This window comes from Siniperca chuatsi, linkage group LG5 (assembly GCF_020085105.1).
Source record: "Siniperca chuatsi isolate FFG_IHB_CAS linkage group LG5, ASM2008510v1, whole genome shotgun sequence".
Taxonomy (NCBI): domain Eukaryota; kingdom Metazoa; phylum Chordata; class Actinopteri; order Centrarchiformes; family Sinipercidae; genus Siniperca; species Siniperca chuatsi.
In genome coordinates this window covers 18,344,651-18,372,507 of record NC_058046.1, presented here as the reverse complement: position 1 = coordinate 18,372,507, position 27,857 = coordinate 18,344,651, and the positions used below count along the sequence as shown (strand labels likewise).

Genomic DNA, 27,857 nt, shown 5'->3' with positions numbered 1-27,857 from the left:
TTAATGTGCGAAGAGTCCTGTAATATGTTTCAAAGGATGGAAATCCAGTAAGCGTCGTCCCATAATTAGTTTTAAAAAACGTACTCTTTGTGTACCGTGTCACGAAGGTGATTAGATCAAACTAACCTCCTGTGTATAGTGTTAGCCCTGTGTATTTAAATGCCCTCAGTTGGGTCTCTCAGGTTATGTACCTCCAAACCCACAGCAAACTCAACCAAACATCGTGTTGTATTTAGGTGTTAACTGAACTGTAGCTATTAAAATCACGGCCACGATTGGGATTTGCTCATTCAAGAGAAAAAGGCAAGGAGGCATTATTTCTATGCAGGAAGTGAATTTCCTGAGAGTCTAACCCCTGGGCGCACTGCCCCAGACACATTAGGTCACAGGCGCAGCTGCCACTGGGAGCTCTCGCTCCGTGTAGTCTACCGCACACTGAAGAGTGAACTACCAAACAGGCTAGTTAGCTAATCAGGTGCTAGGTCAGCTAACTTCCAGGCAAGCAGCATTGTACATTACTCCTGTGGGGTAACGTTATAATGGTTGTAACGCAAACGCTAGCCAAAACGAAAAGGCTAGCAACAGTTAAATGAAGTAGCAGGTCGTTGTTTGGATTGTTTTTAATTAGCTAGGTGGCTAACGCGGAAGGCATCCACACACAGTAATCAATGGTTAGCACAACGTAACGGACATAACTGCTCATTTTAAAAAGGCATTTCTTCCTGAGTTAAGAATGTCTAAACGCCTGCGAAACTCTGAGCTCTGCGCTGATTGCAGTGGTCCAGGTAAGCACACTCAGACCATCTCTGCAGTGTTTAGCTGTTAGCCTTTATTTATTCACTGACGTTTGGTCCTTCAAGCTCTGTAACGATAAACCAAAGCCTTGCACTTCACGCTTCTGTCTTAAATCGGATTATCAGTGCTGGCCCACGCTGCTTTCTTCTTTACAGTAAGTAAAGTTAGATATGCAGTGTACTGTTGAGACAGGGCGAGTTGTTAGTGTGCTTGACGGGTATCTAACATTATATGCTGAGGATGCATTAGACCTGAAGCAGCTGTCTTTTTAACTGTTTCCATCCGGTGTTACTTGCTTTAAATAATCAGGCAGGCATTTTTGATGTGTGTCATAATTGCACAGTTTTACGCAGGTTTGTCACAGGCAACAAACAATATGTATATTTTAAATAATGTCTGTAACATGCAGACGTTTCCAGCAAATTTGAAATGTAATCATCCATTATGAAATCTCATTCTACATGAGCAGGAAACTGCTCTGTGAGCTCTCTGTCATGTCTGAAGTACAACTAGGATGACTGCATCATTCATAAAAAGTCAGTGGGCACAGTGGTCTCCTGTCATGATGCTTCTTGTACACCACACAGGGATATTGGTAGTAAAAGAGAAGCCTAACCCATGTTGACAATGTGTGATTTAATTCAACCAATTGTGTTGATGAGGAATGACTGACTGAAAGGACTCTTAATGGTATGGTTCTTTCCTCCACTGATCCAAACTGTGATATGGAAAAAGAATAAGTATGTTTTTTAAAATATTGATGGGTGAAAAGTAAATAAGTCAATAAAGTAGTAGTAAATACATTTTTACATCCTAAAGATGGTTCAGTCTGTCATAGTACAGTGACAGATTGAACCAGTCACTGTACTATGGTATCTGCAGTGATTGGAAGCAGATTTATTAGTGCTGATGAAATACTGAAGATGAATACTTGTGTCCATTATATGACATCTGATCAATACCAACATCTTCTAACAGAGATTTGTTTGTTCTAAATAGTATTAGGCATGAGAGAATAATGGTATTAAGCTTTTACAGTCAAACATTTCTGTGAAAGCTGAACAAGTAATAGTTGCATTGTGTCTGAGGTACTTTCAGAAGTCCCATTTATATAGAAATGACGTGATGTTTTTCAGCAGGCACAGGAAGCAAAACAGGATGCTGAGTGAATTGACTGCATGCTTTTAATGCAGAAGATTTTTTTTTCTATTGTGGCACCACAATGTATTTTAAATGTGATGTACTGTAAGAGTAGAACATTGTTTTTAGAAATGCATTTTATTTAGAAATAGTTAACCAATATAAAAAGTCTGTGCACTGCTTACTTGTCTGTTGCATAATAAAGATCAAGAAAAACAATGACAAGAATGCTAAATATTCAGTGTTATTCAAGTTTTAGTACCTTGTCTCTCATCATGTCATTCAAACTAGTTAAACCCCTCAGGTCTCCACAGTTGCTGGCCTGGATTGCCCTCCCAAACAACTGTTACCAGTTGTTGGGTGTGCATATTTTTAGAGTTTCAAGATGTGGTATTAAATTTACACTTGTTGAGGCCTTAAAAGAGGCATGTCAGCACCAACTCGCAGGTCTTGGTGGAGAGTAAAGTTAGGCGGAGACTCTGAAAACTGGGGACCAGGTGCCAGAATCTGACCAGCAACCCCTGCAGCTGTTCACCTCAGCTGCTGCTAAGACCCTTACAGTCTTCACTGTCTGTCCTGTCACAGAACCAGACACTCAATCTGCTTAACAGTTTATTGGCTATCGGAGTGTCATTTGAATTTACAGTATTTTTGGTCTCGAGATGTTTGCTGTCAGAAGAGTCTCTGTATAAACAGCAGACGGCATAACTCTGACATTTGTATTAGATGAAGTGTGGTAAATAAGTCTAGGTTAAATAAACACATTTATTTTGGTCACAACGTCTACTGTATCTTGTAAGTGCACTCTGCCTCGAGTTCTAACATTATGCATTTCCAGAATATGCAACACTTGTCTGGCATTTCTGTGTGTGTGTGTGTGTGTGTGTGTGTGTGTGTGTGTGTGTGTGTGTTTTAACAATGTTTTGAAAGAGGAAGCTGCTCTATTGCTCAACAATATGGTTGAGGTGCTTCAACCTACAATCGCTAGTCTTCACTTCCTTTTTACACAATGCATGGCTTCTCCTAAATCTAGGGTCAAAAAGGCCTTAAATGCTTATTACTTATTACTGCCCACTGGGGTTTGGCTTTTTCCTTGTCTTTCTTTCATCTAGTTGGATTGTGTTTGTTGGCATTTGGTCTGAAAGTGGAGCAGGAGTAAATAGTGTATTTGTTAGGGACTACTTTCAGCCATGCATTAATACACATTTGGTGCTCTTCTGAGTATTTCCGTCAGCAGGATGGTGTATGTGGGATTGACTCAAAATTAACAACCACTACCCAAGTTCATCTAATGATAGTACACCTAGTACAACAATGTAGCTCACTGATGTGTTTTTAAGAGTCTATGGCTGGCACAGAACAATAAGTTGTATTAAGCTTTGGCTACACTGACAAAACTTGTTAGTAGAATCTATTAATTGTTAGTTTTGGTCTTTTTCTGGGATTTGTTAAGAACAATGTAGAGTTTCACCAGCCATATCCTTTAAGTACCTGTCTGTAATAGTTTTGACACCATAAGTAAGAGTTTGTCTGGGGCGTGCTACAACCTACAGTAGCATCAGTCAGTGATTTGAATATCGTGCTGAATGTGAAGAGAGGAGATGACTTGTGATACGTTTGTTACTGACTCAGCTTAAACTATCTCTAGCGCAATCACTGCAAACCCATAAGAGCTGGAGGATACAGTATTGCACTTTTAGATACTCCTTTAAATGACATCTGTAATCTTTAAGTCGTGATTCATCGATTAGATCACTGCGAGTGTCATGATTTTCACTTTGTGGTTTTCTCTTCCCTCTCAGAACCTCGCTGGGCCTCGGTGAACAGGGGCGTGCTGATTTGTGACGAGTGCTGCAGCGTTCATCGAAGCCTGGGCAGACACAGCTCCCAAGTCCGCCACCTGACGCACACACCATGGCCTCCTACGCAGTTACAGGTAATAACCCCACTCAGGAAAATGTTATATTTATATTCACCTGTGTAAAGCTACATATATTTATACTTTCAGCTGTGAAGTTGTTTTCTTTTTTGTAGTTTGAGTGCTCAGACGCTGAATTGTCTCTCCTGAAATGCCTTGAGATCACATTATCCTTTGCACACAATCTGTATTACTGCAGTTTTAAATTCAGCAGGCCTGTATCTTTGCTCAAGATAACTGTGGACAACAGTTGTGCATCAGATCCCACTGAGGTGTATTGATTTTGTCCAAATATAGAAAATGTTTGTTCAGGAGGGGAACTGTTAACAGCCAGTCAGCAACCTACAGTCTAAATCAATGGGGCACATTTTACAGGTTTTCATTTTCATTTCACCCTAGATGGTTCATACATTATACAGCAATGGTGCAAATTCAATATGGGAGCACTCTCTTCTGGACCCTGCATCTGTGATGAGTGGAAAACGCAAGGCCAACCCTCAGGACAAACTGCAGTGAGTCATTATTGTTTGAAAATAATTACAGTGTATTTTTTGCTCACAAGATGTTAATTTAATAAACAAAAAATGTGATTGTTAAACTTCCAAGTTTAACATGTGCCACTGACTCAATGATTGCCTCTTTCTTTCTGTTTGAACCTCCATGTTGCCCCAAAAGCCCAAACAAATCAGAGTTTATAAAAGCCAAATATCAAATGCTGGCATTTGTCCATCGCATGCCTTGCCGGGAGGATGACAGCTTGACAGCCAAGGATTTAAGCAAGGTGAGGAGAAATATCTGCTCACAGTGGTTAGAAGAAAACTAAAACATGTTTTTGTTTATTGCTAGGATTTATCAATCAATTCCTAGTAATGGTTGTTGTTTTGTTTTTTTCCAGCAACTTCACTCAAGTGTACGCACCGGGAACCTCGAGACTTGTTTGAGGTTGCTATCCCTGGGAGCACAAGCAAATTTTTTTCACCCCGTAAGATTCACCCGCTGTATTTAAAATCAGAATTTTCATCTTTGCATTTACTTTTCTGTTGATTTTTAGATCATAATGGTTTGTCATGGTAATCAACCTCCTCTAGGAAAAAGGAAACACTCCCTTGCATGTAGCTGCAAAGGCAGGACAAGTATCTCAGGCTGAACTATTAACTGTTTATGGGGCAGATCCTGGAGCCCCTGACAGCAATGGTAAAACTCCCATTGACTATGCAAGGTTAGTTATTTTCAATAATCTTTTTGTAATTCAAACACAATACGTTATGGCCCTGTAATTTCACCCTTTGAAGTATGATGTAGTGTTTTTTAACATGTGCCTTTGTAGGGAAGCTGGCTACCATGACCTGGCAGATAGATTGGTGGAGGTTCAGTATGAACTAACGGATCGACTGGCGTTCTACCTGTGTGGGAGAAAGCCAGGTATGCAGTGAGAGAGTTCCACTATTGAAAAGACTATGTGTTTGAAAAGAAATGGGTCAAAGAATATGTGCATGTGTGGTTGGAGTGAAAGATGTTTTGACTTGGCACACAGGACACTAGTTGGTATTGATTTCACCCATGTGGCACTTCAAGCAGATAAAAACAAATGCTCATGTTATTTAATTAGCTTTGTGAATACCGATTATGTACTATATCTAAATCATGCTTAATAGAAAGTGTTTACATTTCCCATAAGTATCGATGATGTTGTTGGCAGTCATCCAAAACATTCTTGTTGTTTCTTGTCAGATCATAAAAACGGCCAGCACTTCATTGTTCCACAAATGGCCGACAGGTAAGAATACATAAGCTGTAAGTCAACATAATGTAAGTCGATATTAAGTGATTTGTCTTTAAATTAACATGTGTCTTAAGCAAATGGGTTTAACTTCAATCCAGCCAACAAAGTGAGTACAGCGAGGCAGTTGTTTATGGTTTTTCTCTGAGGCCTGTTCGGACACGTCATTGAGATCACTGCAGCATCTGTTATCTGTGTTAGAGGAAACAGACCCAGCGAAATAGTTGACATACCCAAAAACTCTGTAATTGCTGCAAATAATTAAAATGTTATTCCAAACTCTAACTCTTAATTCCAAACAAGCAGAGCAGCCACTGTAGACAATCAATGTGCCCATTATAAATCATACATTTGATCTTTTTCATTGCTCTCTTTTGATGGATAAGGAACATGTAAGTATTACTCAGAATGAAGTGTGCACTGTGTCGACCTAACAATTCATCAGCATATGTTTATGAAAGTTATTTTCTGTTTTCAGCAGTTTAGATTTATCAGAACTGGCCAAGACAGCAAAGAAGAAACTGCAGTCTGTAAGTATGTTTGCAGTGATTGAGTTTCACTGTACTGAGCTCTCTTTTCTCCCTTTACTTAACTCTGACTAAGTGTAATTTCCTAATTTTCATGCAGCTCAGTAATCATTTATTCGAGGAGCTGGCCATGGATGTGTATGATGAGGTGGACAGACGAGAGACTGATGCAGGTAAAGTGAAATTATCCAGTAAAAGCTGTGTTGTCTTGTGTCCAGAGAAGACATTTGTAGTGGCATCTCTCCTCACACTGAGCAGCTATACTCACACCTCTTAAACGGACACCATTGATCTCATTCTCATCCTATTATTTATAGTGTGGTTGGCTACACAGAATCACAGCACCCTTGTGACAGAGACAACTGTGGTGCCTTTCCTTCCTGTGAATCCAGAGTATTCATCAACACGAAACCAGGCGAGTCAGCTTTACAGAACTCCCACGCAAATGCTTTCTTGTTTCCATCGGCACGTATTTCCTCTGAAGTTAGATTTTATACTGCTAATGCGACTTTGTTTTTCTTATTTAGGGACGACAGAAGCTCGCAAGATTTAATGCACATGAATTTGCAACTCTTGTGATTGACATATTAAGTGATGCAAAGCGCAGACAACAGGGGAATTCAATAGCCAGTCCCAAAGGTCAGCATCTTATTGTTACTTTATTCCAAGATCTTAATGACACTCAAGTGTAGCGCAGATATACAGTAATTATTTGTGTCCATTCCAGACAATGTTGAGTTTATACTGAAGAGTGTGGCTGTCAGGCACTGTAGCCAGGACAATGACCAGCCTGACTACGACAGTGTGGCGTCTGATGAGGATACAGATCAAGAGCTCCTCTCGAGCAAAGGATATAGGACCAAGGTATTGTGGCATCACATTCACAAATTAAAACCCTGACAGACACTCTCTAGTTACCTTTACCGTTTTGTTTTAACCCCTCTCTCCAACAGAGTGTGGATTCTGACGTCTCAGATGGCCCCATTACTATGCAAGAATACTTGGAGGTGAAAAATGCGCTCTCTGCCTCTGAAGCCAAGATCCAGCACCTCATGAAAGCCAACAACAACCTGAGTGATGAGCTGAGGCTGATGCAGAAAAAGGTATCCACCGTGACCCACCAATAAGCTCACTAACACCGGGGGCCGGACTGAGGGGGGGCCACAGTGGTCAGCAGAGCTCTTCTCCTGCCCAGTGCGACCGCTCTCTGGTGTGGAAGGGCCAGCCTGTGGGTTGCAATGAGGGCTGGGCTATCTGAATAGGAATGCTCTGTTGCAAGATAAGGCTGCTGTGACACCCTGCTGGTCCACCCTCTGTTTTGGCCAGCATGTTCAATTTCAGTGCTTGAATGTAAACTGTGACTTTTTTTTGGTGTGTGTTTGTTTTGTGGATTTCAAACACACACCCTTACTCCAGTTAATAACAAAAACAGTTTAGTTCCCCTTTTTGTAATAAATAAAGTAGAGTTAAAGCTGTTTAATGTTACTAACCAGCATGTTTCAAGAAAAAGCATGTAGTAATTGACAGTTGTTTTTAATCCCTTCATAGTACATAGTGACTAACTGAAATTGTATGTGTGTGCCTTGCTTCATCACATATACTGTGTTAACTGCATAGACTGTTTTTGGATGATTTTCTTTAGTACATGTGGATTTATTGTTTGACAAGTTTACTAAGTGGTCACATTTCATAGAAAGCATACAAACCTGGAATATTGTTACCCTCTTAAATCAAACTGCTGTTTATAGACGTGACACTGTTAAGTTTGAGAGTCTGCACAAATGTATGCAATGTGCTTCAACTTAGCAATGTATATCTTGCTAAATCCAAACTCTTTTGAAAATTATCATTTTTGGCCACAGATGTTCAAAGCATGTTACAGCTTCTTATTTTGTTAAAATGAACCCCTGTTAGTGAGGTTGAATTTTTTTTTTTTTTTCTTACATTAAAATTGCTTTAATTTGGCTGTTTGGATGGAGCATGCAGATCATTTGTCTCCCTTAATTCTGTTTGTGTGACTCTCGGTTGCACACAAGGTCATTGTGACACTCCCCTGCAGTAGACATACTGCACTGTAGCGTACTGTACTGTTTTTGATGATGTGATTTGGTGTTGGGTAAGGTTATAGTTGAACAGATTCTCAAAAAGACCATATTCAGATAGAGATGTTAAGCAGAAAACAGGACATGTGGCTTGTGATGACATGTTGTAGTAGTCTTTCAAAGGACGTGCACACCATATTGTGAATGTAGTTTTCTTTCAGCTTTAATTGGAATCACAGCCTTTACCAAACATTATCAGTCAGTCATTATGGCAGAGGTTAGTAACTGAACTATACTCCTTTTTCTGACCAGTACACAAGATCTGCCATTTTCTTTAACTAAATGCAAGTAGTTGCATTACTTAAGGCCGTTTTTTTTTCACCCAAACTGTTATATCCTTGACAAAATCTTCTTGATTTTGTTCGTTCTTGGATGCCTCTTATTCTCTCATAATTCTTGAGTCAATCCATCTGAACTGTGGCTATATCTTTGATGCTTGATGCTGTGTTGCTTATCTATGCAACAATCTTTTGCTTGCTTATCACTTGCTTTGCATTTTTTTAGACCAAGAGAAAATCCCTCCCAAAGCAAAAAATCATGTTATTCCTATGATTTTAGGATGTTCAGTAACAATCACATTGATGGTCAACTTGATGGATATTGAAGAAGAACATAAGATGATTTTTATGGGAAAATGTTTGCAGCCATGCTAATACTTGATCTCTAGTAAACGTTCTGTAAGCTCATAACCATGAGACAAGAGTTTCTCTGCAAGTCACTGTCATTGAAGCAGCATCGGGTTTTGTATATTGGTGACATCATCAGAAACTTCTATTTTTGTGTGAGCAGTATCCAAAATATTGACTGAACTTTCTATATCATGGGAATAACAAAGATTCAAAGGGTAGAATTTTTTTAATATGATACCCACAAAGATATGTTTTATTCTGCCAAATGAAAACCTTGGCAGAGTTAAATGACTTTAAGCATGCAGTAGCAGACTGTCAAAGTATAATACAAATATTTTGAGGAACAATGGCATGAAAACTGAAATGTTATGCTGTAAAGATAAGAGGATCAGAACAGGGAACAAAGCTTGCTTTGCTGAGAGCACCTCTTAGTATGTTGCTGACCGTCTCTTCCAGCTGCACTCTCTGCAAAGCGAGAACACCTCTCTCAGGCGGCAGGTCACAACCAATATCTATCAGATCCCCAGCGGCTCAGACTACCCCGACCCCTCCAGCCCCTCAGCCCTGAAACGCCGGCAGTCTGCACGGGCCAGTCGGCCCATGTCTATGTATGAGACCGGCTCAGGCCTGAAGCCCTATCTCCCTAAAGGAGAAACTCCCTACCCAGAGGAAGGTATCCCCACCCTGCAACCCTTCCCACCTCATGTAAGTAAGACCTGTTCCCTGCTCTCCCTTGCCATTTCCTCTCCACTGCCCTGTTTCTACCACTTTCCCTCATGTCTTCACCCTGTCCTGCAAACCTTTCTCTCTGCCTTTAAAAAAAAAAAAAAAAAAAAAAGTTTTTCCTTCCTCATTTGCCACTGGGTGGTTTTTTTTCAGCATCAAAAACAGTCATCAAAAAGCACAATGGCGTGCGTTTAGACACAGAAAATCACACCTCATCATGTCCATATACATATTCATTATGACCATTATCCTGCATATATCTGTTGTTTACTGAAGTGCTGCTTGTTTGTCAGACAAAACTTATTTGTACATGCAAGGAGATGGTGTTATTACGATATACTTTGAAGGTTTGTACTGTGTTTTATGTTGATGAAGCATTAAAACTACCATACAAATACTCTGTGTTTTTGTAATGCATGATAATTTCACAAACTCACTTTATCTTCTCATCTGTTTGGATTCTCTCTTTGATTCAAATACAGTATTTATGCAGTTATATTTGAGCTTATGAATAATAGTTTTCTGGTACTTTTCTCTTGATGGATGAAATGTTTATGAGCTCAGGGAATAAATGATGATCTGTAAAAACAGCTAAGCTCTTTTAAGTTGTCTACATAGCATTGATTTATCTTGCGCTCAGCTGATAGAATTTTCTAATCCTGAGCTTAATGGTCATGGTTATTGCACAGATACAGTTTTCCATCAACTCCATTCTCAATATACATTATCCTATTAACCCACCACTGGTTTAAAGAGCCTTTTGGGATAATAATCTCATTCATCTCACTTTTAGTTTGTAATAACATTTATCTTTTAATTTAAGGAATCTCTGTCCTTAAAATGTGATTTGAACCCTGTCTTTAGACGGAAAGGGGCGCTTTTGTGACCACCTCTTCATCCCTCCCCTCATTTCCATCCACCTTGTCTTGGTCGAAGGACGAAAGTGTTCAAAAGGTTAAGTACATCCTCACTTGGCCCACATCTTGTGGGATGCAGCAAATCCACTTGGAGCCTTTTACCATTTCTACCTCTTCCCCCTCCCTCATCTTTCTCTGTCTTCCATATGCTGCTTTCTATCTTCCCTGCTGCATGAGCCACCCCGCCACCAGCTGCCATCACCGTCAGATACCAGCCTTCATCAATATCATACTCATTGCGCGGCTAAACAACTGAATTGTGTGGTTTTGTAAAGGCAAAAACTCTTCCTGACTGCTGAACATTGAGCAGAAAGTTGCCCTTGCGATGCAGCACCTGCTTTAATTTTAATTATTCTAATTTATTTATTTTAATGCTTGCTTTCTTCGCTCCAGAAACCTGTGTAGCAGATGATGTTGAAAAAGTTTGATAGTACAAAGTTTGTTAGTAGTATGTATATTTTATACCTTTTTTGAGTTGTTAAACTCATAATGTTTTTCATTTCAAACACTCTTGCTTGGCCATTTTGCACAGTGAGCTTCCAACAGCATGTTCTCACTTCCTCCAGTAACACACAGAACACTGTGGTGATCAAGGAGTTGTTTACTGTATAAAATCCTCTGTTAAGGCAGAACAGAGATTTATCTAAACATGTATGGGCTAATCGTATTTCCCAAGGCTAGCTTATGTGTGCTGTGTTGCATTTTGTCCCGCATACAAGAGGAGGATTTTGTTTAGATTCTTGGACATAGATTGAAAGGGCGTGAACGTGTTGTGCGGTAGGTCCTGTGTTTGCTTGAGTGCACTTGTTTGTCTCTGCTTCCTGTTTATAAATGTAGCTCTTAAGATCACAGTGAACCCTGTCTGGTGTGAAGATAAGGCATTCCTATTTTGTGTGATACATTTAGTTGTGTTGCGTGTGATTTAGTTTTATTTATGAACTCATCTGAACCTTGACTTCCCATCCTCAAACAATGACCCTCTGGGGTCTACCTCCCTTTGGATTTGGAGAAAGAGTAAAGCCTGTGTGTCGTGGTTTTGATGTAATGTTTCTAGCCACCTGATTATTAGTATTGGCTTTTTGTTTGACTGTTTTGTTAATTGTCAGCCATGACTCAATCCTTACTCCAGGAGTTCTAAAGGTTTCATACACAAATGAACATATTGTCACATTTGATGATGATCATAGTCGCTGGAATGATCCAATTTGATCCAAGAAGATCAGGTCAATTTCAAGCATGTCAGCATCAGTGATTATGTCATACTGATGTGAATAAACTAGCTGAACTCTTCATAATCTGTTTTACTAATCCTATAATGAATGCTTTAAATTGATTATGTGCTCTTGCTTCACAGCTTTATTGGCTTGTTTCATTCAGTCATCAGCATCGCTTTCACTTGTTTATATTTCAATTTGACATACAACAAACAAGAAAGGGTATATTTACTGTATATCGATGAATTTGACATGTAGCATTGAAACTGGGACTTCACCACAGCTGTTTCTAGTTTATATTGTCAGAGACGTGGGATGTCTTGCACAAGACACATTATCATTTTTTGCCCTCTCTCTTTCTTCTAGGCCACGAAGTTAGAGAAGCAAAGCAGCATGCCGGAAAGTGACTATGACAACACATTCAATGACTCTGATATGGATGATTCAGGGTAAGAGCATCATCCAGACTGGTGGTTTGTACTAAGTGATGTGGGAAAGACAATAAGACAGTTTTCTGACTCCTAAAGACAGTTTAAAAAGGGTTTTCAAGTAAAATAAAGTGCTGTTTTTCTTTAGCGTAAAAGCAATAATCAGGGATTTTCTTCTGAATTTCCCTCTGCAGTTTGTGCAGGAGATTGAGGCTGAGGAGCAGTGGCTGGCTGGGGGAGGGCAGCTCTATCCCTGAGCTGGATGATCTGGAGATGGAGTCAGACCCTGCACTTCCCAGCACAGAGGACGTCATCCGCAAAACCGAGCAGATCACCAAGAATATCCAAGAGCTGTTGCGAGCTGCTCAGGAGAATAAACATGACAGGTCAGAATTTGAAGAGAAAAGGATCTTTATCAATGTAGCATCTGTTTTATAGCTTTCATTTCCTTGCTTCCATTTTAAACCCTAAGTTCCTCTTACATTCATTATTCTGTTTTATGTGTAGTTGCGTTTATCTCCTGTCATTTCCCCTTTTTGTCTGTTATCTTCATTCTTCCCCCTCATTGTATTTCCACTCTGCTCCGCTGTTATGATGTTGTTTTGGTGTTGCGGTGTCCCCGTCCCTCACCCCTGTGAGCAGACCATGTGAGCGCGAAGGTGTGCGTCGGCTCAGGCACAGCCTGGGATGTTTCAGCACTCTGGTGCCCTGGGCCGAGAAGGCCCCCACTCCCCTTCAGCCGCTAAGCCTCCGGTCCCCTGACCCCACCTCCTGGTACTCTGGCCTCTGTCCCTGCCTCCCAGGCACAATTTTATTTTCCTCTCCCTCACACAGTATCTGCCTCACCCTTTTTCTTCTGTCTCACGTGCTAACAAGCTATCTCTTTTTCTTTGATGTGCTGCTGAATGCTTGAAACTTGACTTCATTTATCTTTTTCTCTTCAAGCACATAGTTACATCTATGTAGTGATTTGCTTTTGATATTTAGGTGACAGCAAAACATTTTTCAGGTTGATGTTGTTTCTGCTTTGTAGCCATAATTTTTGTTTAATTAAAAGTGTTATAGAATAAAAATGCCTTGTACTTAACAATGCTAAAAGTGTCTGTTAAATAGCATGTTCTGATGTTAACCTGAAGTCGAAGATGATAGTGCACGGTGTGTTGTGAATACTATATAGTATCATACTCTGTAAGTTGACTTGCATGTAAGAGCTTTTGGTTAATTGATATTTTATCAATATTTGTTCTATAATTTTGAGATATGTATGAATGTGACATCAATATGTTGAACTCATCATCAAATTTCTTCTCCTCACAGCTTCATACCCTGCTCAGAAAGAATACATGTGGCTGTAACAGAAATGGCTGCCCTCTTTCCAAAGGTATGGAAGCGAGTTTGTATATATTCAGCCAGGTAGTTTTTTTTTAATTTGTTATTTTGGAGATATTACAAGCATAAAAACCTGAGTTTCAAGGTCCAAATGCAGCAATATTTTCAGTTGTGCCAATTCCTGATGTATTATTTTACTTTTTTCTGTACTCAAATTAAAAAGCAATGAATTTCTCCTAAATGTACAGTATATATTCTTGTGTTGAATATACATGTTCTTAAGTGTGTTAAAAGAAAAGAGAGTATTAGTATTAAGATATTTTAACCTTCCTTTGCAGAAGCCACGCTCAGAGACTGTGAGAGGCTCTCTGCGCTTGTTGACCTCCAGTGCGTACCGGCTTCAGAGTGAGTGCAGGAAGGCGGTGCCTTCAGAGGGCTGCCCAGGACCGGACATGCAGCTGGTCACCCAGCAGGTCATCCAATGTGCTTATGACATTGCCAAGGCAGCCAAGCAGCTTGTCACCATCACCACAAAGGAGAATACCAACTAACAGCACTTACATGGCTGGAAAGCCATCGGCATCTCAGATTTGTTCTTATATATATTTTTAATGATTTTGTTGTTTTTTGTATTTGTGGTATATGCATGCGTTGTTTTTTTTAATTTATGAATAAATATTGACAATATTTAAAGCCAACTCTGAACAAAATCTGAGTGTTAAGGGAAAAGGTCAGCAGCTTTACTTAGGGATACCCAGCTGTTGTAATAGCACAATTTCTCTTGAGGTAAAATAATAACCACAAATCATGTTTAGCTAGCAGGCCTTGGAACGGTAATGGTTTCTAGATAACTCTTTAACAATTAGAGTAAAACTCACTCTTACTTACAAATAATCTTGAATCAGTCCATAATGTAAATACCTTTTATTGAGAGAAAGAATTAAGCACAGTACAATAAATCCACATGATGATATTGGTTAATGTTATCAGTCCAAAGCCAGACATGGATGCTGAAAAGCCATAAATGAGTCATTGAATGCTATTGCTAACACGCTTATAGCTAAAGTAACTTCCTCTCATTAATTGCACTGTGCAAGCATCATCATACTGTAAAGTTTAATCTTCAAAAACAAATTGACCATTTAGTTAACTTAAATTTAATGTTGGGAACTTCATTTATGCACACTTTGTAGCTCTGCAATGCTAATGTTTCTCCATCGAAAAAGCTATTTATATGGTTTGTCCCCTGTCCAAGTGTAATCCAGTCTGCAGTGCACTTATTGCAGCTATTTACGAATGCCTATTTGTGAAGTCGGTGAATGCAAATAACACTTGTTCAGGGGCAAAGTTATATTCTTCACCAGCACCAAGATGATGATGTATTAAGTTAAAATGATTTGGTGTGTTTCTAACAGGCTCCACACTGCATTGTATTCTGCGGTCTTGTGTGCCATTGCAGCTAATAGCCATACTGTGTGTATGTCCATGTGTTTTGTGCTCTGTTCTGTTGCTGCTAGTTTTGTATTTAATGTGCAACATATGGGATAGAACTCTAGAAGTCTCCTGTATAATTGTGCAACCCAGCGTTCATCCTCACCAAATGTTTCAGAGTTCGTATTTTGAAATCTGATCAAGATAATGTCCCTCTCTGTATCTGAATGGAGTGCAGGGATGTACTGTATGTGATGCAGCTGTTCAGTTGCACTTTGCAAAATAATTATTTTCTAAATAAACTTAATTTATAATTATAGCCTTTTGTGGTTTGCCAGATTTTGTATTTATCATGTTTCACTTTTCATTGCCTTAACACAAAATACTGAATCGATTTTTATTGGGATAGTTTTATTAAAAACAGTCTACAAGTTCAAGATAGAAAATATACAGCTCTACAAGTGCAAAAATCAATTATTTTCTACATATGCAAACAACCAGCATTAAATTATTAACAAAGATGGCACAATATAATCTACATGAATGCTTCAGTCTTTAAAGACATTAAAGGATAGTTTCAGAGGTGGCTTCAGGAGTCTGAGTTATTCAAATCGAGTGGGTATCTACTTTTCTCTTTTTAGTAAGAAATTCTCTTTTTGTTACTGTCCCTCCATTGCAAGAAAACACTATCAGAGAAAACAAAATAGACAATTTTGCGCACAAAAAAAAAAAAAAGACAGCTGATGCCACATATTAGCTTTGGCTGAACTTTAGAATACATTGTTACATGGAACAAGGACGGTGCATTTTAATTCCCATCTATTACATTGCAATCATGTCAGGAAGGGATCAACTGCAGTGACCACTAAATGTTACACTTTACATATAGACGTGCGTGTTGTTTTAAGACACACTTGAAACAATGTGAAACTATCCTTTAAAGCTAATTGCATGTAGAAAATATACATCTCACAATTCTGTTTTGATTTCAGTCCTGCAGATTGCTCATGTCCAGGCTGTTCGAGGTCTGCTGTGAATCTGAAAGAGACCGTTTCAAGCATATTTTAACATTAAAGAGCTGTTGGAACTTGGAATATGAACATTTAGGTACAGTTTCCTGCAGCTTGACTTTAATCTTTTACCTTTTCCTGGTGCCCTTTCTTGGCCATCCTCTGCATTTCCAGCCTCAGCTCTTCCTCCTGGATTCGAAGAGCCTCCCTGTCCTCCTCCTCCTCCTGCTCTGTCCTGCATTGCTCCTCCCACCGCTCTTGGCGCTGCTGCTCCACCTGCAGTATACACACACAAACAACTTTAGGTCTCAAATGTACAGAAGTAAGCTGCTATTGTGGCATCATTGTTAGAGACTCGAACTGGGTTTCTTTAAATTCTCAATGAGTAACTTTGGCATGTGGCAAAAAAGGGCTATTAAAACACACACCACTGCAATATGTGCTAACCTGAGCATTTATCTCTTGCATCCGTGCTGTCCTACGGCCCTCTTCTTGCACCATCTCCCGTCGTCTGATCTCCCTCTCCATCTCCAGCTCCTGGATCAGCTCTTCTCGTCTCCTCAGGGACTCCTCCTGAGCCTCGCGGTTCTTCTGCACCTTCAGCTCCAGTTGCTGTTGTCTCCCAGCAAGCACCTTTCCAAGAAGAAAGGAGCGCTGTTGTTTAGTAGTCATATCTTTTGAATTACACTCAAATAAAGTTTAATTTTGATTTGGAACCAATTCACCTCTTGCATGAGTCGTTCTCTGGCTTTCCTCTCCTTCTCCCACTGCGCTTCGCGTTTCTCCCACACGTGTTGAGCTTCCTCTCTAAAATGAATGAGATACAATGGTTTGTATTTGAGGAGTAGCAGGAGTCCCTTCCTGCAGGGTCAGAGTTTACTGAATCTTGGTGCTCACCTGTGTAGGATGTCAAACTCAGCCTCCCTCTCCCGCTCCAACTGAAGCTGCTCTTCAATCACACGTTTCATCCAGGCAGCGTCAGCGATGGCCCTTTCCCTTCGTGCAGTCTCCATCCTCCTGTCCTCCTGCTGTCCTTCCAGCAAGGCTGCCAGGATCTTACGGTCGGCCTCCTGGTGGGCACACAGGAATTCAAGTAAGGTGTTACCAACAGGCAAGTTGGATCACATGCAGAAAACTATACTGTATCAAAAAAAGGTGAAGTAGACTAACCAGTTCCTCCTGCACTTGCTGGGCTCTCCTCTTCAGCTGAGCACGATATTGACGGATCAAGAAATGCCTGGTGGAACATATGTATCCAGTGAACCCAATGCCTCACCAGAGTGAATTATCTTCTCTCATGTAATCAGTTATCTGCAGAAAGAGCTTCCCTTACCCCATCTCAGACTTTTTTCGCCTTTCCTCCACCTCTCTCCTTTCCTCCTCTATCTTCTCCAGCTCCCATTGCTTGACCAGCAGAGCCTCTTGCTCCTTCTTTAGACGAGTTGCCTGAGAGAAAAAATGCTTTAAAAAACACATCCGCAATATCATTTTTCAAAGTAGAAATACTTTGTCGGGAGTTCTAAATACCTCCTCTTCCCTCAGCTTCAGTTCTTCCATCTGTTTGCGAAGTTCTTCCACTCTCTTCCGCTCCTCTGTGTTCTTTTTCTCCTCCGCTTGCTTCATTCTCTCCAGAGCCTCTTTTCGGGTCCTCTCATACTCATTTTCAAAGCGTCTCTTCTCCTCCTGTTCAGCCACTTCTTGCTACATGTTTAGAGAGATGGGTCACTTACAGTAGGTGTCTAAACTTTCTCAATTATGTACTATGCTGAAGGGATTGACCTGAGTAGATTTCAGACTCGATACTGTGCTCACAGATGACATGAACACCGTTTAATTAAAAATTAATTTGTTACATAAATAATTAGTCACGTAAAAGGATAATGACAAAGTTTAACAACTTGTGGGTCCAATGTGTCATCCCTGGCTTAACGGAGGTGATACTTTAAAGTACTGGAGGGCAATTTCCCCACAATTTGGTTTGAATAAAATTGAGTATTGTACACAAACTCACAACAAGGACCAGGACTACAGGTCAAAAACACTTATTATCCTTAGATGGTTATTAAAACACTTGAATGATCAGAAAACTGAACTGTTTTGTCTGACAGCTGTGATGAATACCTGTTTCCTCTTAGATATCTGCTCCTGCCATTGGCTGACAACATGATCTTTATGTAATGCCGACTCGACCTGCGGACAGATTAAAAGAGCGAGTAGTGACATAGACGAGACAGAGATACTTGACCCTTAGCGGAAGGGATACCAGAATATTTTATTCTCTTAAGTCAACACTGGACTCAGGTTAACAGAAAGTCATGGAATATCCACATCACAAGCCCTATTAGTTTCCAGATCAAGTGGATGTCTGGACAAAAAGTGTCAGTTTTCTCTACTTGCATAGCTCTTCAGACGCACAGGATGGTCACAAGATTCCGGAGGCCATTTATCACTTCATCAGCAGTCACTTTGAGGTAACAGGTTTGGCAACTTGTCACTTTTGCATTAACAGTTTAAACTTAGTTACCTCTCGCAACTCTGGGTTGTTTTTCTTCCAGTGTTCCCTCAGCAGCTCTTGTGCAAGCTAGGGATAAAAAAAGAGAAACAATAAATGTTATACACTGACCACTGACAGTAGAGCACCATGATGCCGTACTGGAAGGGAAATATCCGACTAATTACAAGGTTGATTTATTTAACATTGTACAACACAGGGGTGCAAAACGAGATTTAGCTGCAGTTCCCTTTCCTGCTACTCACAGAAACAAACATTATATACAAAAATGATATACAGTAGATCGATACAATACAACAACCTTTTTTCTTCTTTCCTCCTTCGCTGTACGAAGCTCGTCAGTTTTTTGCACCAGCTGACTTGCCAATGTGCTCCTGTCAGGGACCACTTCCCTGAGCTCTGCCTCCAGCCGGTCTTGCTCCTCTTGAAGCATGGCCCTGAGTCGATTCTTGCGCTGCTCTAGGCTGGCCTTCTTTTCCTCTTCCAGTCTCTGTTTATGATATGCTGACATACTGACAAAACAGTGGGGAAAAAAATCATGGGTTGTCTTTCTGTGGCATCTTTGTCTGCTATTTGTCTTCTGATGAAACTGAAAAAAACTGAAAAACAGAAAACGCACTAGAGACAAAGTACTACAAGCTTATGCTTTCATGGTGTCTTTTCGTTTTTCACACACATTATATCACCGCACATTTATGGACAATACATAGATTTAAGAGAAGATACACTGATATTCTGCACACCTACAGTATAATCAACAAGCAACTAAATGCTGAAAAAGAGGCAGTGACTTGCACACTATTTTGTTTTGTAAAGCACTTTGTAACTGTGTTTTGAAAAATGCTAATAAAGTTTATTAGTATTATTATTACTTTCAGTATATAATTAACTGTATTATGATTATTATTATTACTGCATTTAAGATATGAATTAGTGGGAAGATAATCAATGAATGTAGTGTACATTTTGTCGATACTTATGAATGTTTTCTCTTTCTTGTTAGTAGACGTAACAGCAAGAGACTGGCTGTATTGGGCAGCCCTATTGATATACCTAAAAGGCTGAGAAACCATACCTTATGAACTGAGCATGAACTGTATTTCTAAAAATATATAATTTTTTGCTGATTATATGTATTTAGTGTCTCTCACCACATACTGTATACTGTATAAGTATTTGTGTATGGCAAAAAACCTGAAAGTCGCCCTTTTTGTGATTTGTTTGGCATGAGGGAAAAATTTAACAGACTGATTTTTTTTGCTCTAAACAAAGACCCCTTGAGAGCCTGAAGTGTTGGCTGAATATGTTATAATTTATTGGGAGCATTACTTTGTGAATCACTGCCTCTTTTAAAATTGTAATACAGAGACCTTGTATATAAAGGATGATTACTTACTGAGCCATCTAAGGAAGGGCAGTGAAAGAGAAACGGTACAAAAATAGTGTAGAAGCCCCCTACCAATTATATTAATTATGAACATGAAGATGGAAGTTCCTCAAGTTGTTGGTGAAGTCATGTGGTAACCGAGTCAGTCCAGCTATGGTGGATGAAGTTACCTCTGCTGGTAGGAGTGACGGGAGCTCCAAACCGCCTGTCTCTGGCTGCAGACATTCTGCTCTCTAAAGTACTGAGCATGCCGCTCCCACTGCTGCCGCCACCGGGCCTCCTGCTCCCGCTGCCGGGCCAGCTGTCCGGCCAGCACCCGGGACCGACTGGGCACATGGGCCGAGAAGGTCGGTAGAGCCATAGACCTGAATTATAATTAACAGACATCATCTGCAGTAATTACCTCAACCTAATCCTAACTAACGTTGCTTGTTTTATAATTGATTAGTTACCTGGCCAACTTAACTGTCTATACCAAACACTATTTGTGTGTGTTAAGTCGACGCTAAAGGCCACTCATTCACACAAAAACAGAAATAATCCAGTTACCTTTATGTCTTTGGTAATATTATATGTGTTGCTGGCCATGTAGCGTTTATTATTTAAGGGCAATAAAGAGAGGGAAATCAAAACAATATGAACAAAGCGTTAATGTTAGCTACACTTCATACTACCGCAGTTAAGGACCTTTATTGCTCGATAAATAATACGTACTTACCCTTTCGGTGGTAAAATGGATTGCCTTCTCTTGATATTTGTTAAAATTAGTCGACGTTTTGTATTTCTACACTGTATTCAACCCTCCAGTCCTCCTTAGTTACCGAAACACTTCCTAGTTACTCCCACGCTACGGGATGAAGTAAAAGGTCAAAATTACTTACTGGGTGAAAACGCGAAGCGTATTTCTTTCAAAAATCGGTGTACAAAAAAGTTTTGTTTCATTTTACGGAGCATCATAAATCCTATTCTCTATTATGATAAATAACGTGTTCAATGGCTTATATAGCTTTTATTTCCGTGACATTAAAGCAAAAGGTACTCGTCTAGAGGAAAATATAGCAGTAATGATATCCATATACACAATGGTGGAATGTAGGCTAATTAAGTAGGCTACTATACAATTTTGAGGTACTTGTACTTTACTTGAGTATGCCACTTTATACTTCTACTCCACCACATTTTGGAATCCAATACTGTACTTTTTACTTCACTACATTTATTTGATAACTTTCGTTACTAGTTACTTTCCAGATTCAGAATATCGATACAAACTCAACTAATAAATTACAAGTTATAAACCTTTACCAGCTGCAACATTAAAGTGATGAACACATTAATGCATCAATAATCTAGTGATATCATATATATTATTCTGAAATGGGCTCTTCCGCATAATGAGTAGGCTACTTTTACTTTTGGTTACTTTAAGTATAGTTTGATGCTAATACTTATGTACGTTTACTTAAATAAGATTTTCAATGCATGACTTTTACTTGTAGCAGAGTATTTTTACACTACTACTTTACTTAAATAAAAGATCTGAGTACTTCTTCCACCACTCCATATACAGTACCAATAATGAGTATTTATAATGTATCTGGTCTTTTATTTGTGATCCACTGATTTCTCTCTCAGCTCTTTAAATGCAGAAAATATAAACGGTGGTAATATTACTTATTAATATTATTATTAACCAAAATATTATACTAATAATTATATTATTATTATTATTATTATTATGAGGAGTAGTAGTAGTATTTCTTTGTGTGTTGTTGTTAAGAATTACACAACATGAGACCACTAATAGACCTATATAATCTGGTTCCAGACCTTTTAATCATCGCCTACATTTGGTCAGGGATAAAATAAATTAAATTATTAATATTTGATAAATCAATTAAATAATGAAGCGGAACGAAATGGCAATTCAGTCTGATTATAGGCTACCACCAATCTAACTGTACATATTGAGATGTTCCACAAAACTCCATTAGTTGGCAGTAAAGCAGCATAATGTGATTAAAGCAGAGGAGGACTAGTGTCAGCTGATTTGTGCACATCAGCTGCCGTTCTTGTGTCTGTTCTGCACTTCTGTCCAAGCGCTGTTTATCGGCCCTTTTACCCGACAGGTGGCGATGACCCGGATATATCAGTAACAAGTCGATCACAGGAGCCGCCGGCTGGATATATTCTACCACCTGGGTTCAACGTAGGTGACTTGTGTGTGTTGGTTCTCTCGGGGTGGGGTATGGTACACACACATACACACACACACACACACACAGAGAGAGAGAGCTTCTTCAGGTGTCACAGTAAATCTGCAGTAGAGGGTTGACAGCCTGTTGCCATTATTTCAGAGGTAAGAGTGTGTCCGGACTACAAGAGATGGCTCTGTTAATGGAGCACCAGTTCAGACAGCTGCCAGCTGACAGACAGGTGGAAACAAGACCGTTTCTGGAGGCTGTGTCATACCTTCCACCGTTCTTTGGTAAGTGGACTTCACAGTGTGACAAAGTATGTAGGTACCACTGACATTCCTGGATATCAAATTATGTGGAAATAAATGTGAAAAACGAATTCTCAGATGTTAGTGGCTGCAGAGAAAAGAGACAGCTCTATACAGCTTATTATAATGGTTGAATTATCAGAGATGTACAGTTACAGTATAGGCCAGATTGAAGGCACTGACTAAGTGATATTGATTAGCTTTAAGCATGTAGATTGATAGTGCTGTATAATTTAAGCCTACTGAGTGTTAAATTGAACATGCACATAAATGCAGGGTTTTATCTGACAGAAGTCCCCTGCAATGGACCTTTTTCCTCCATCATACATTTTTCATGTGGGATTTGTCCAACTTTGATTAATAAACACAAAACATGTTGCGAGGGAAATCTGTCACAACTCTTCTATCAAGCCTAATGAAACAATCTCACTCTTTTCAAATGATAATCTTTTTTGGATCGTGTTTCTCTCCATCAAGCTGTCCACAATCCTTTAACATGCATAATTTAATCCACTGGCCTGGATTTTAAGTTGTGAAAATTGATTAGTACGGTGTTGAGTTCCCCTTGCCCATTCACCAGCGGCATGGTGCACCAGGGCATCTTTGTGCTGACTTCATTCTGTATTAATATGCCAAAGGTTCTCTTATTGAATTTGCCATGTGAAACCCTTGAGAGGAACCAAGTCTGATGTCAATATTAAGCTCTTTCCTCCTTGTCACCATTGTTTTTCCTGACCTAGAAATTTCTTGGCCAAATTTCCTACAAGCTATTAAAGTCCTGCACACTCTCATAGTAAATTCACACAAGTGTTTTAAATTATTTTACCTAATTAGACCTCTTCTTCAGGACTGTGTGAACGGTACTTCCTGACTCTCCTGTTAGGTTTGCACCTGTTTTAGCAGGTATTTTTATGAATCTTTTGAAGTAGTTAAGTGAACTCAGTAAACTCCCAATGTGACCCTGTCCAACTTCAACCTGAGAAGAGGTCTAATTAGCCAGAATAATTAACACCTGTGTATGCTTAACGAGCCAAGAACTAAACAAATGACGCTGTTTGTTAATACAAAATATTCAAGGACTTAGTTTTATTTCAGTGTTTTTGTTAGATAGATTCTACATTCACTTTTCAGAGAGTTGTTTAATTGCCTATTGTTTTCAGAGGCACTGTGTATTTGTCACAGCAATCTTGTAAAGAGAATTGTAAAATATAGAGAGAGCTATACAAGAGGATGAGGATTTCTCCAAAACAAGATATGTTGCCATCAGTGTTGTGGCGATGCATCATATCAGCACAATGGAGCGGACTTTGTCATGAGTAGCTTCCTCTAACAGCTCAGGAGCTGAAAGCTGTCTGTTGTGTCAGTGGGTCAACCAGCAGCTGCGTGTGGATGTCTCATTGTTCACTATCCCATCACCAAATAGTCCTCTAGTAGTCTAATTAATGGACATGTAATGATAATACTGCAATGATGTCTGTGAAAACAGCAGATGCTGGAGGCCTAATCCAGGTGGATTTGTTTTACCTTCCAGCATTGTGTTATTGTAGGCCACAATAGTGTTTGTTCCCAGTATTCCACATAACACCCCCTGAAAGTCTTGTTTTTGCTGAACTCCAGGAGTTTAACTTCTCACCTCGCTGCAGTGATGTACAGGTGTACGCCAGGATCCTGTGACATCACTGTTGGGTGTGGTTACAAGTACAACAGAGCACATTTCTGACCAACACTAACCACAGCCATCAGTGATGAAACAGGCCTGAAATTTTCAACCAGAGAGGCCAGCAAAACACAGCTTTTCATCCTGGTGTCAAGTTACTCTTTAAAGTTTGCCTTGTGTTGGTTAAAATGTAGGTGAAATGTTGTTTACACAATGTATGGCAATATTACATATACAGTATTTTCCTATCTGATTGGTCCAGCACTTAACTAAAGCTATATCATGCATAATGCAGGATCCAGGACGCCATTTAATAACTGCAGAATTTCATCAATTTGAAAAACTTTGAATGCATCATTTTATACATATTGTCCCTTTAATTAACCCTGACATTTTAGATGTCTGGGATTTTGACTTGCGTGTGGTGCAACAAGATTTTTTACTAGACCAAACTACCAAAGAGTTTGTGAGGCTGGAAATGTCAAGGTAGTAATTTAATAGTGATTATTTTTGAAATGAAGTTTTCTGCATATAATAGTTCATTTATACATGACAATTACATTGACAAGCTATAGTCAGTCAGTGGCGCTTTAAAAAAAAGTTTGTCAAGATTGTAAATTTATAAAAGCAATTGAAACAATTTCTGATAATATCCAACAAAAAGCCATGTATACAGACCTGCAATCAAGTCTGGTTTCCACAGTTACCTTTTGAACTTCTGTGTTAGTTGATAGAAGTTGGTGGTCCCCACGAGAAGCTCTAAAGAATGATATTCTCATGTAGGCTAAATAGTTTCTGTTTACATGTCATATGTGTAAATTCTCAGTCATACTCTGTGTGAATATTCCTCCTCAGACTGCCTTGGATCTACTATTTTTGCACCCATAAAGGCTGACATATCTGGTAACATCACAGTAAGTATGAGTTAAATATGTCACTCTACTCTCACTTTTCTCATTAACGTTATAATACAGTAAGATGTACTGTTATACCTAATAGAAAATCAAGGCAGTTTATGATACCAACCCAGGACGGTTCAAGACACTCCAGCAGATTGTGGAGGCAGAGAAGGAAATGCATGGGGCACAATGGCCCAAAGTCGGAGCAACGTTGGCTCTCATGTGGCTAAAAAGGTTTGAGAAATTAAACATTTCAGGTTTTATAGATTTGTTGGGTTGTGTGTGTTCGTTAGATTTGAGCAAGGTCTGCACCCATAATCACTGTGCATGTCTTCTTTATTAACCAGGGGTCTACGGTTTATTCAAGTCTTCCTTCAGAGCCTGGTGGACGGTGAAAAGGATGACAGCAACCCGAATCTCATTCGAGTCAATATCACCAAAGCCTATGAAATAGCCCTGAAAAGGTATCATGGCTGGTTGGTGCAACAGCTCTTCAAGGTGAGTGCAGAGTCTTTTATGAGAGATACGTACGTAAGAGAGCAGATGTATGACTTTGTCTGTGTTATTTGTGAAGAAATGTCCCACTGATCATATAAAATGAATAGTCGTGTATAAATTTGGCATTTGTATTTGTTCTTTTAGGCAGCTCTTTTCGCTGCTCCGTATAAATCAGATTTCCTGAAGTCCCTCTCCAAGGGTCGGGATGTCAAGGAAGAGGAATGCTTGGAAAAAATCAGAAAATTCCTCATCAACTTCTCTGCCACTGTTGATGCCGTTTATGAAATGTATAATAAGATGAATGCTGATCTTGATTACACAGTGTGACTGCAGGACCTTCCCCTTTCCTCCGGTGATTCACTTAGTTTACATATTCATTTACAATAAACAGTCTACAGTTCTGCAGTCTACATCTTGACACGGCTCCCTTCAGATCATCTGTGGGAGTGTGTTTATAATACTCTCTGCTGTTACACATCAAATGTTTGTGCACCTTTAGTCATCTGTGTGCCTGTTCTGGCTTTCTCAGTATGCCTTTTCCTCACTGTTGTTTGAGTCTGGGGCAAAGCAGCAGCAGATTTAAACTGTAAACTGTTCTCTATGAAGAGTCATGTTTCTTCACAGGAAAAAATGTTATGTTTAAATGCAATAGCATTGCCAGATATTTATGTGCATGGTCACAAGGACCATGTGCTACTTACTCAACAAATGTTTTTGAGTGGTGTCTGATGTTGACAGATTCAGTGAGCCAGATCACTATCAAAACTGAATGTAATACAAACATGTAGTCTTTGTTATAATCATTTGTACCTTTTTATAGTGATTTTTTAAAGTTTTGAACAAAATAAGGGCTGCATTTATTTGTAATCATACAAAAATGTTTAAAATTACAAAGCAACAATTAAAACTGTGGTATGGCTGTGGCTTAAATTTTGAAGTGAAATAATCAGAATCCAAAACACATAATTAACGCGATTTACAAATACTTTGGAAAAGTATGTTTTTAAATAATCTATAGTTGTCCATGTTTTCTGGGGATTGGAGTGTAGTTTTTACTTTTTAATGAACAATTTTACTTCTAAGTTATTACATTGCCCCAAGTTATTTATTACAAGTTATACAAAACATAACCAGTTTATCCATTACCGTCACGTCTTTGACTTGTTCCACTGCATCATGTCTAGAATATTCTGCTGGCATCATTTTTGAAAAGCTCACGAAATACAAGAAGATGTATGTACACTGTTGTAAACAGCTTCTACTATTGCACACACCTGTTTGTGCCTTAAGATGGAGGCACGGAGCATTAAGTAACCATGTCAGCTTTTCTGCCTTTAGTCCTTTATATTTTTATACTTGTCACTTTGTGTAAACCAGGCAGGTTAATTAAGCTAAATGTTAATTATTACTGAAGGTGTGGTCTGCTTCTTTAATACTTCTAAGCTATGCAGGACTTGAATACGTATCTTTACTATTCTTCCAAAGCAAGTGCTTTTCTATCCACTCTGCTCTAAGGTGCTTACGTAAAACTGAATGTGTATTTTCTTTAGACCTCATTGCTGAGGGGATATAAAGTGTTGCATAAAGACCTTTTTCCTTCTACGCAGTTGATAGATAGATGGGACATTTCAGATGCTTGGCAAAGCTAGGTTAGATGTCAAATGTGATATTTTGGCAACATACTGACCTTGAATAGAGGTCATGTTGGTGGCCCTTAGTTAATCAATACTCTTTTGAGTTTGTGTTCTAAAATGCTCGTCTGATGTCTTTTGTGCCTGAAACTATGTTGCAGTGTGTGTATAGTGAAAAATAACAAAATCTTGTATTTTCAGCATATGTAAACCATAATTGGCATTAAAAATATGTGCAATAATTCAAGTGATTTTCTTTTTTTTCCTTCTTCACTTTCTGTCTTGAAATACTTCTTGTGCATCATAAATATGTAATCGGCAGTGGTGGAAAGTAAATAAGTACATTTACTCCAGTTCTATACTTAAGTACAATTTTGAGTACATTCATTTGTTTGCCACATTACATGTATATTTTTACTCCATTACATTAATTGGGAAATATTGTACCTTTTACTACACTACAATTCTTTGACAGCTATAGTTACTTATTACTTTGAAGATCAGCATTTTCTATATATAAATCATATGGTCATCTCATAAAATATGATGCATTGTAATAAATTAAACTACCCAAAAGTATATAAAATTGTTAAAATTAGCTTTACTTCCACCAGCTGCAACATTAAAATGCTCTTTTCATGTTAATAATAATCCAGTAATATAATGTAACACCCTGAGGGGCCATTCTGCTGTCTAATGAGCACTTTTACTTTGGATACCTGCTGCTAATACTTCTGTACTTCTGCTTGAATAATGAAAGCTCGACTTTTAACAAAGAGGTATTTATACTTTTACTTAAGTGAGTGATCTCCATACTTGGT

General features: G+C 39.0%; 3 protein-coding genes across 20 annotated transcripts; 2 read left to right on the top strand and 1 right to left on the bottom strand.

Annotated features, from left to right (window-relative positions):
- The first annotated feature begins 189 nt into the window (after positions 1 to 189).
- git2a (G protein-coupled receptor kinase interacting ArfGAP 2a) lies at positions 190 to 15,255 on the top strand. 12 transcript variants are annotated; one of them, XM_044196896.1, is made up of 22 exons: positions 192 to 785; positions 3,738 to 3,871; positions 4,253 to 4,365; positions 4,529 to 4,634; positions 4,749 to 4,835; positions 4,942 to 5,072; positions 5,181 to 5,275; positions 5,585 to 5,630; positions 6,020 to 6,025; positions 6,115 to 6,163; positions 6,261 to 6,333; positions 6,478 to 6,575; positions 6,688 to 6,799; positions 6,888 to 7,024; positions 7,114 to 7,263; positions 9,348 to 9,596; positions 10,482 to 10,571; positions 12,115 to 12,197; positions 12,371 to 12,562; positions 12,819 to 12,950; positions 13,494 to 13,557; positions 13,844 to 15,255. In XM_044196896.1, the coding sequence occupies exons 1-22, from the start codon at positions 734 to 736 to the stop codon at positions 14,054 to 14,056; spliced, it is 2,412 nt and encodes an 803-aa protein (XP_044052831.1). In that variant the 5' UTR covers positions 192 to 733; the 3' UTR covers positions 14,057 to 15,255. The 12 variants fall into 12 exon arrangements, with proteins under 12 accessions (XP_044052840.1, XP_044052841.1, XP_044052831.1 ...); XM_044196895.1 differs by having other exon boundaries at positions 6,112 to 6,163; XM_044196905.1 differs by lacking the exon at positions 9,348 to 9,596 and having other exon boundaries at positions 190 to 785; positions 6,112 to 6,163.
- Positions 15,256 to 15,326: 71 nt separating this feature from the next.
- LOC122876492 (trichoplein, keratin filament binding) lies at positions 15,327 to 23,347 on the bottom strand. 4 transcript variants are annotated; one of them, XM_044196915.1, is made up of 13 exons: positions 23,178 to 23,347; positions 20,016 to 20,210; positions 18,760 to 19,057; positions 18,471 to 18,527; positions 18,068 to 18,136; positions 17,474 to 17,647; positions 17,280 to 17,392; positions 17,117 to 17,183; positions 16,844 to 17,016; positions 16,672 to 16,753; positions 16,394 to 16,579; positions 16,079 to 16,222; positions 15,327 to 15,974 (listed from the first exon to the last, which is right to left on the bottom strand). In XM_044196915.1, exons 2-13 carry the CDS (start codon positions 20,204 to 20,206, stop codon positions 15,942 to 15,944), a joined length of 1,587 nt encoding a protein of 528 aa, XP_044052850.1. In that variant the 5' UTR covers positions 20,207 to 20,210; positions 23,178 to 23,347; the 3' UTR covers positions 15,327 to 15,941. The 4 variants fall into 4 exon arrangements, with proteins under 4 accessions (XP_044052850.1, XP_044052849.1, XP_044052851.1 ...); XM_044196914.1 differs by lacking the exon at positions 23,178 to 23,347 and adding an exon at positions 20,564 to 20,713; XM_044196916.1 differs by lacking the exon at positions 23,178 to 23,347 and adding an exon at positions 20,564 to 20,713 and having other exon boundaries at positions 18,760 to 18,970.
- Positions 21,858 to 27,283, top strand: gltpa (glycolipid transfer protein a). Of its 4 annotated transcripts, none has more exons than XM_044196921.1 (6): positions 21,858 to 22,054; positions 22,203 to 22,333; positions 24,864 to 24,922; positions 25,008 to 25,141; positions 25,255 to 25,405; positions 25,550 to 27,283. In XM_044196921.1, exons 2-6 carry the CDS (start codon positions 22,231 to 22,233, stop codon positions 25,730 to 25,732), a joined length of 630 nt encoding a protein of 209 aa, XP_044052856.1. In that variant the 5' UTR covers positions 21,858 to 22,054; positions 22,203 to 22,230; the 3' UTR covers positions 25,733 to 27,283. The 4 variants fall into 4 exon arrangements, with proteins under 4 accessions (XP_044052856.1, XP_044052855.1, XP_044052854.1 ...); XM_044196920.1 differs by having other exon boundaries at positions 21,858 to 22,065; XM_044196919.1 differs by having other exon boundaries at positions 21,858 to 22,086.
- The last annotated feature ends 574 nt before the right edge of the window (positions 27,284 to 27,857 follow it).

Bases quoted from the DNA above. Each gene is read 5' to 3' on its own strand.
- LOC122876492 (XM_044196915.1), bottom strand. From the start codon at position 20,206: ATGGCTCTACCGACCTTCTCGGCCCATGTGCCCAGTCGGTCCCGGGTG. The intron at 19,058-20,015 runs GTAACTTCATCC...TCTGTTTTTCAG, and splicing joins CGTCACTCCTACCAGCAGAG to TTTTTTTCAGTTTCATCAGA. The intron at 18,528-18,759 runs GTTGTTGTATTG...TTTTATCCCTAG, and splicing joins AGGAGGAAAGAAGAAAAAAG to CTTGCACAAGAGCTGCTGAG.
- git2a (XM_044196895.1), top strand. From the start codon at position 734: ATGTCTAAACGCCTGCGAAACTCTGAGCTCTGCGCTGATTGCAGTGGT. The intron at 6,800-6,887 runs GTCAGCATCTTA...TGTCCATTCCAG, and splicing joins TTCAATAGCCAGTCCCAAAG to ACAATGTTGAGTTTATACTG. The intron at 12,563-12,818 runs GTCAGAATTTGA...CCCTGTGAGCAG, and splicing joins CAGGAGAATAAACATGACAG to ACCATGTGAGCGCGAAGGTG.
- gltpa (XM_044196921.1), top strand. From the start codon at position 22,231: ATGGCTCTGTTAATGGAGCACCAGTTCAGACAGCTGCCAGCTGACAGA. The intron at 22,334-24,863 runs GTAAGTGGACTT...ATTCCTCCTCAG, and splicing joins ATACCTTCCACCGTTCTTTG to ACTGCCTTGGATCTACTATT. The intron at 24,923-25,007 runs GTAAGTATGAGT...TATACCTAATAG, and splicing joins ACATATCTGGTAACATCACA to AAAATCAAGGCAGTTTATGA.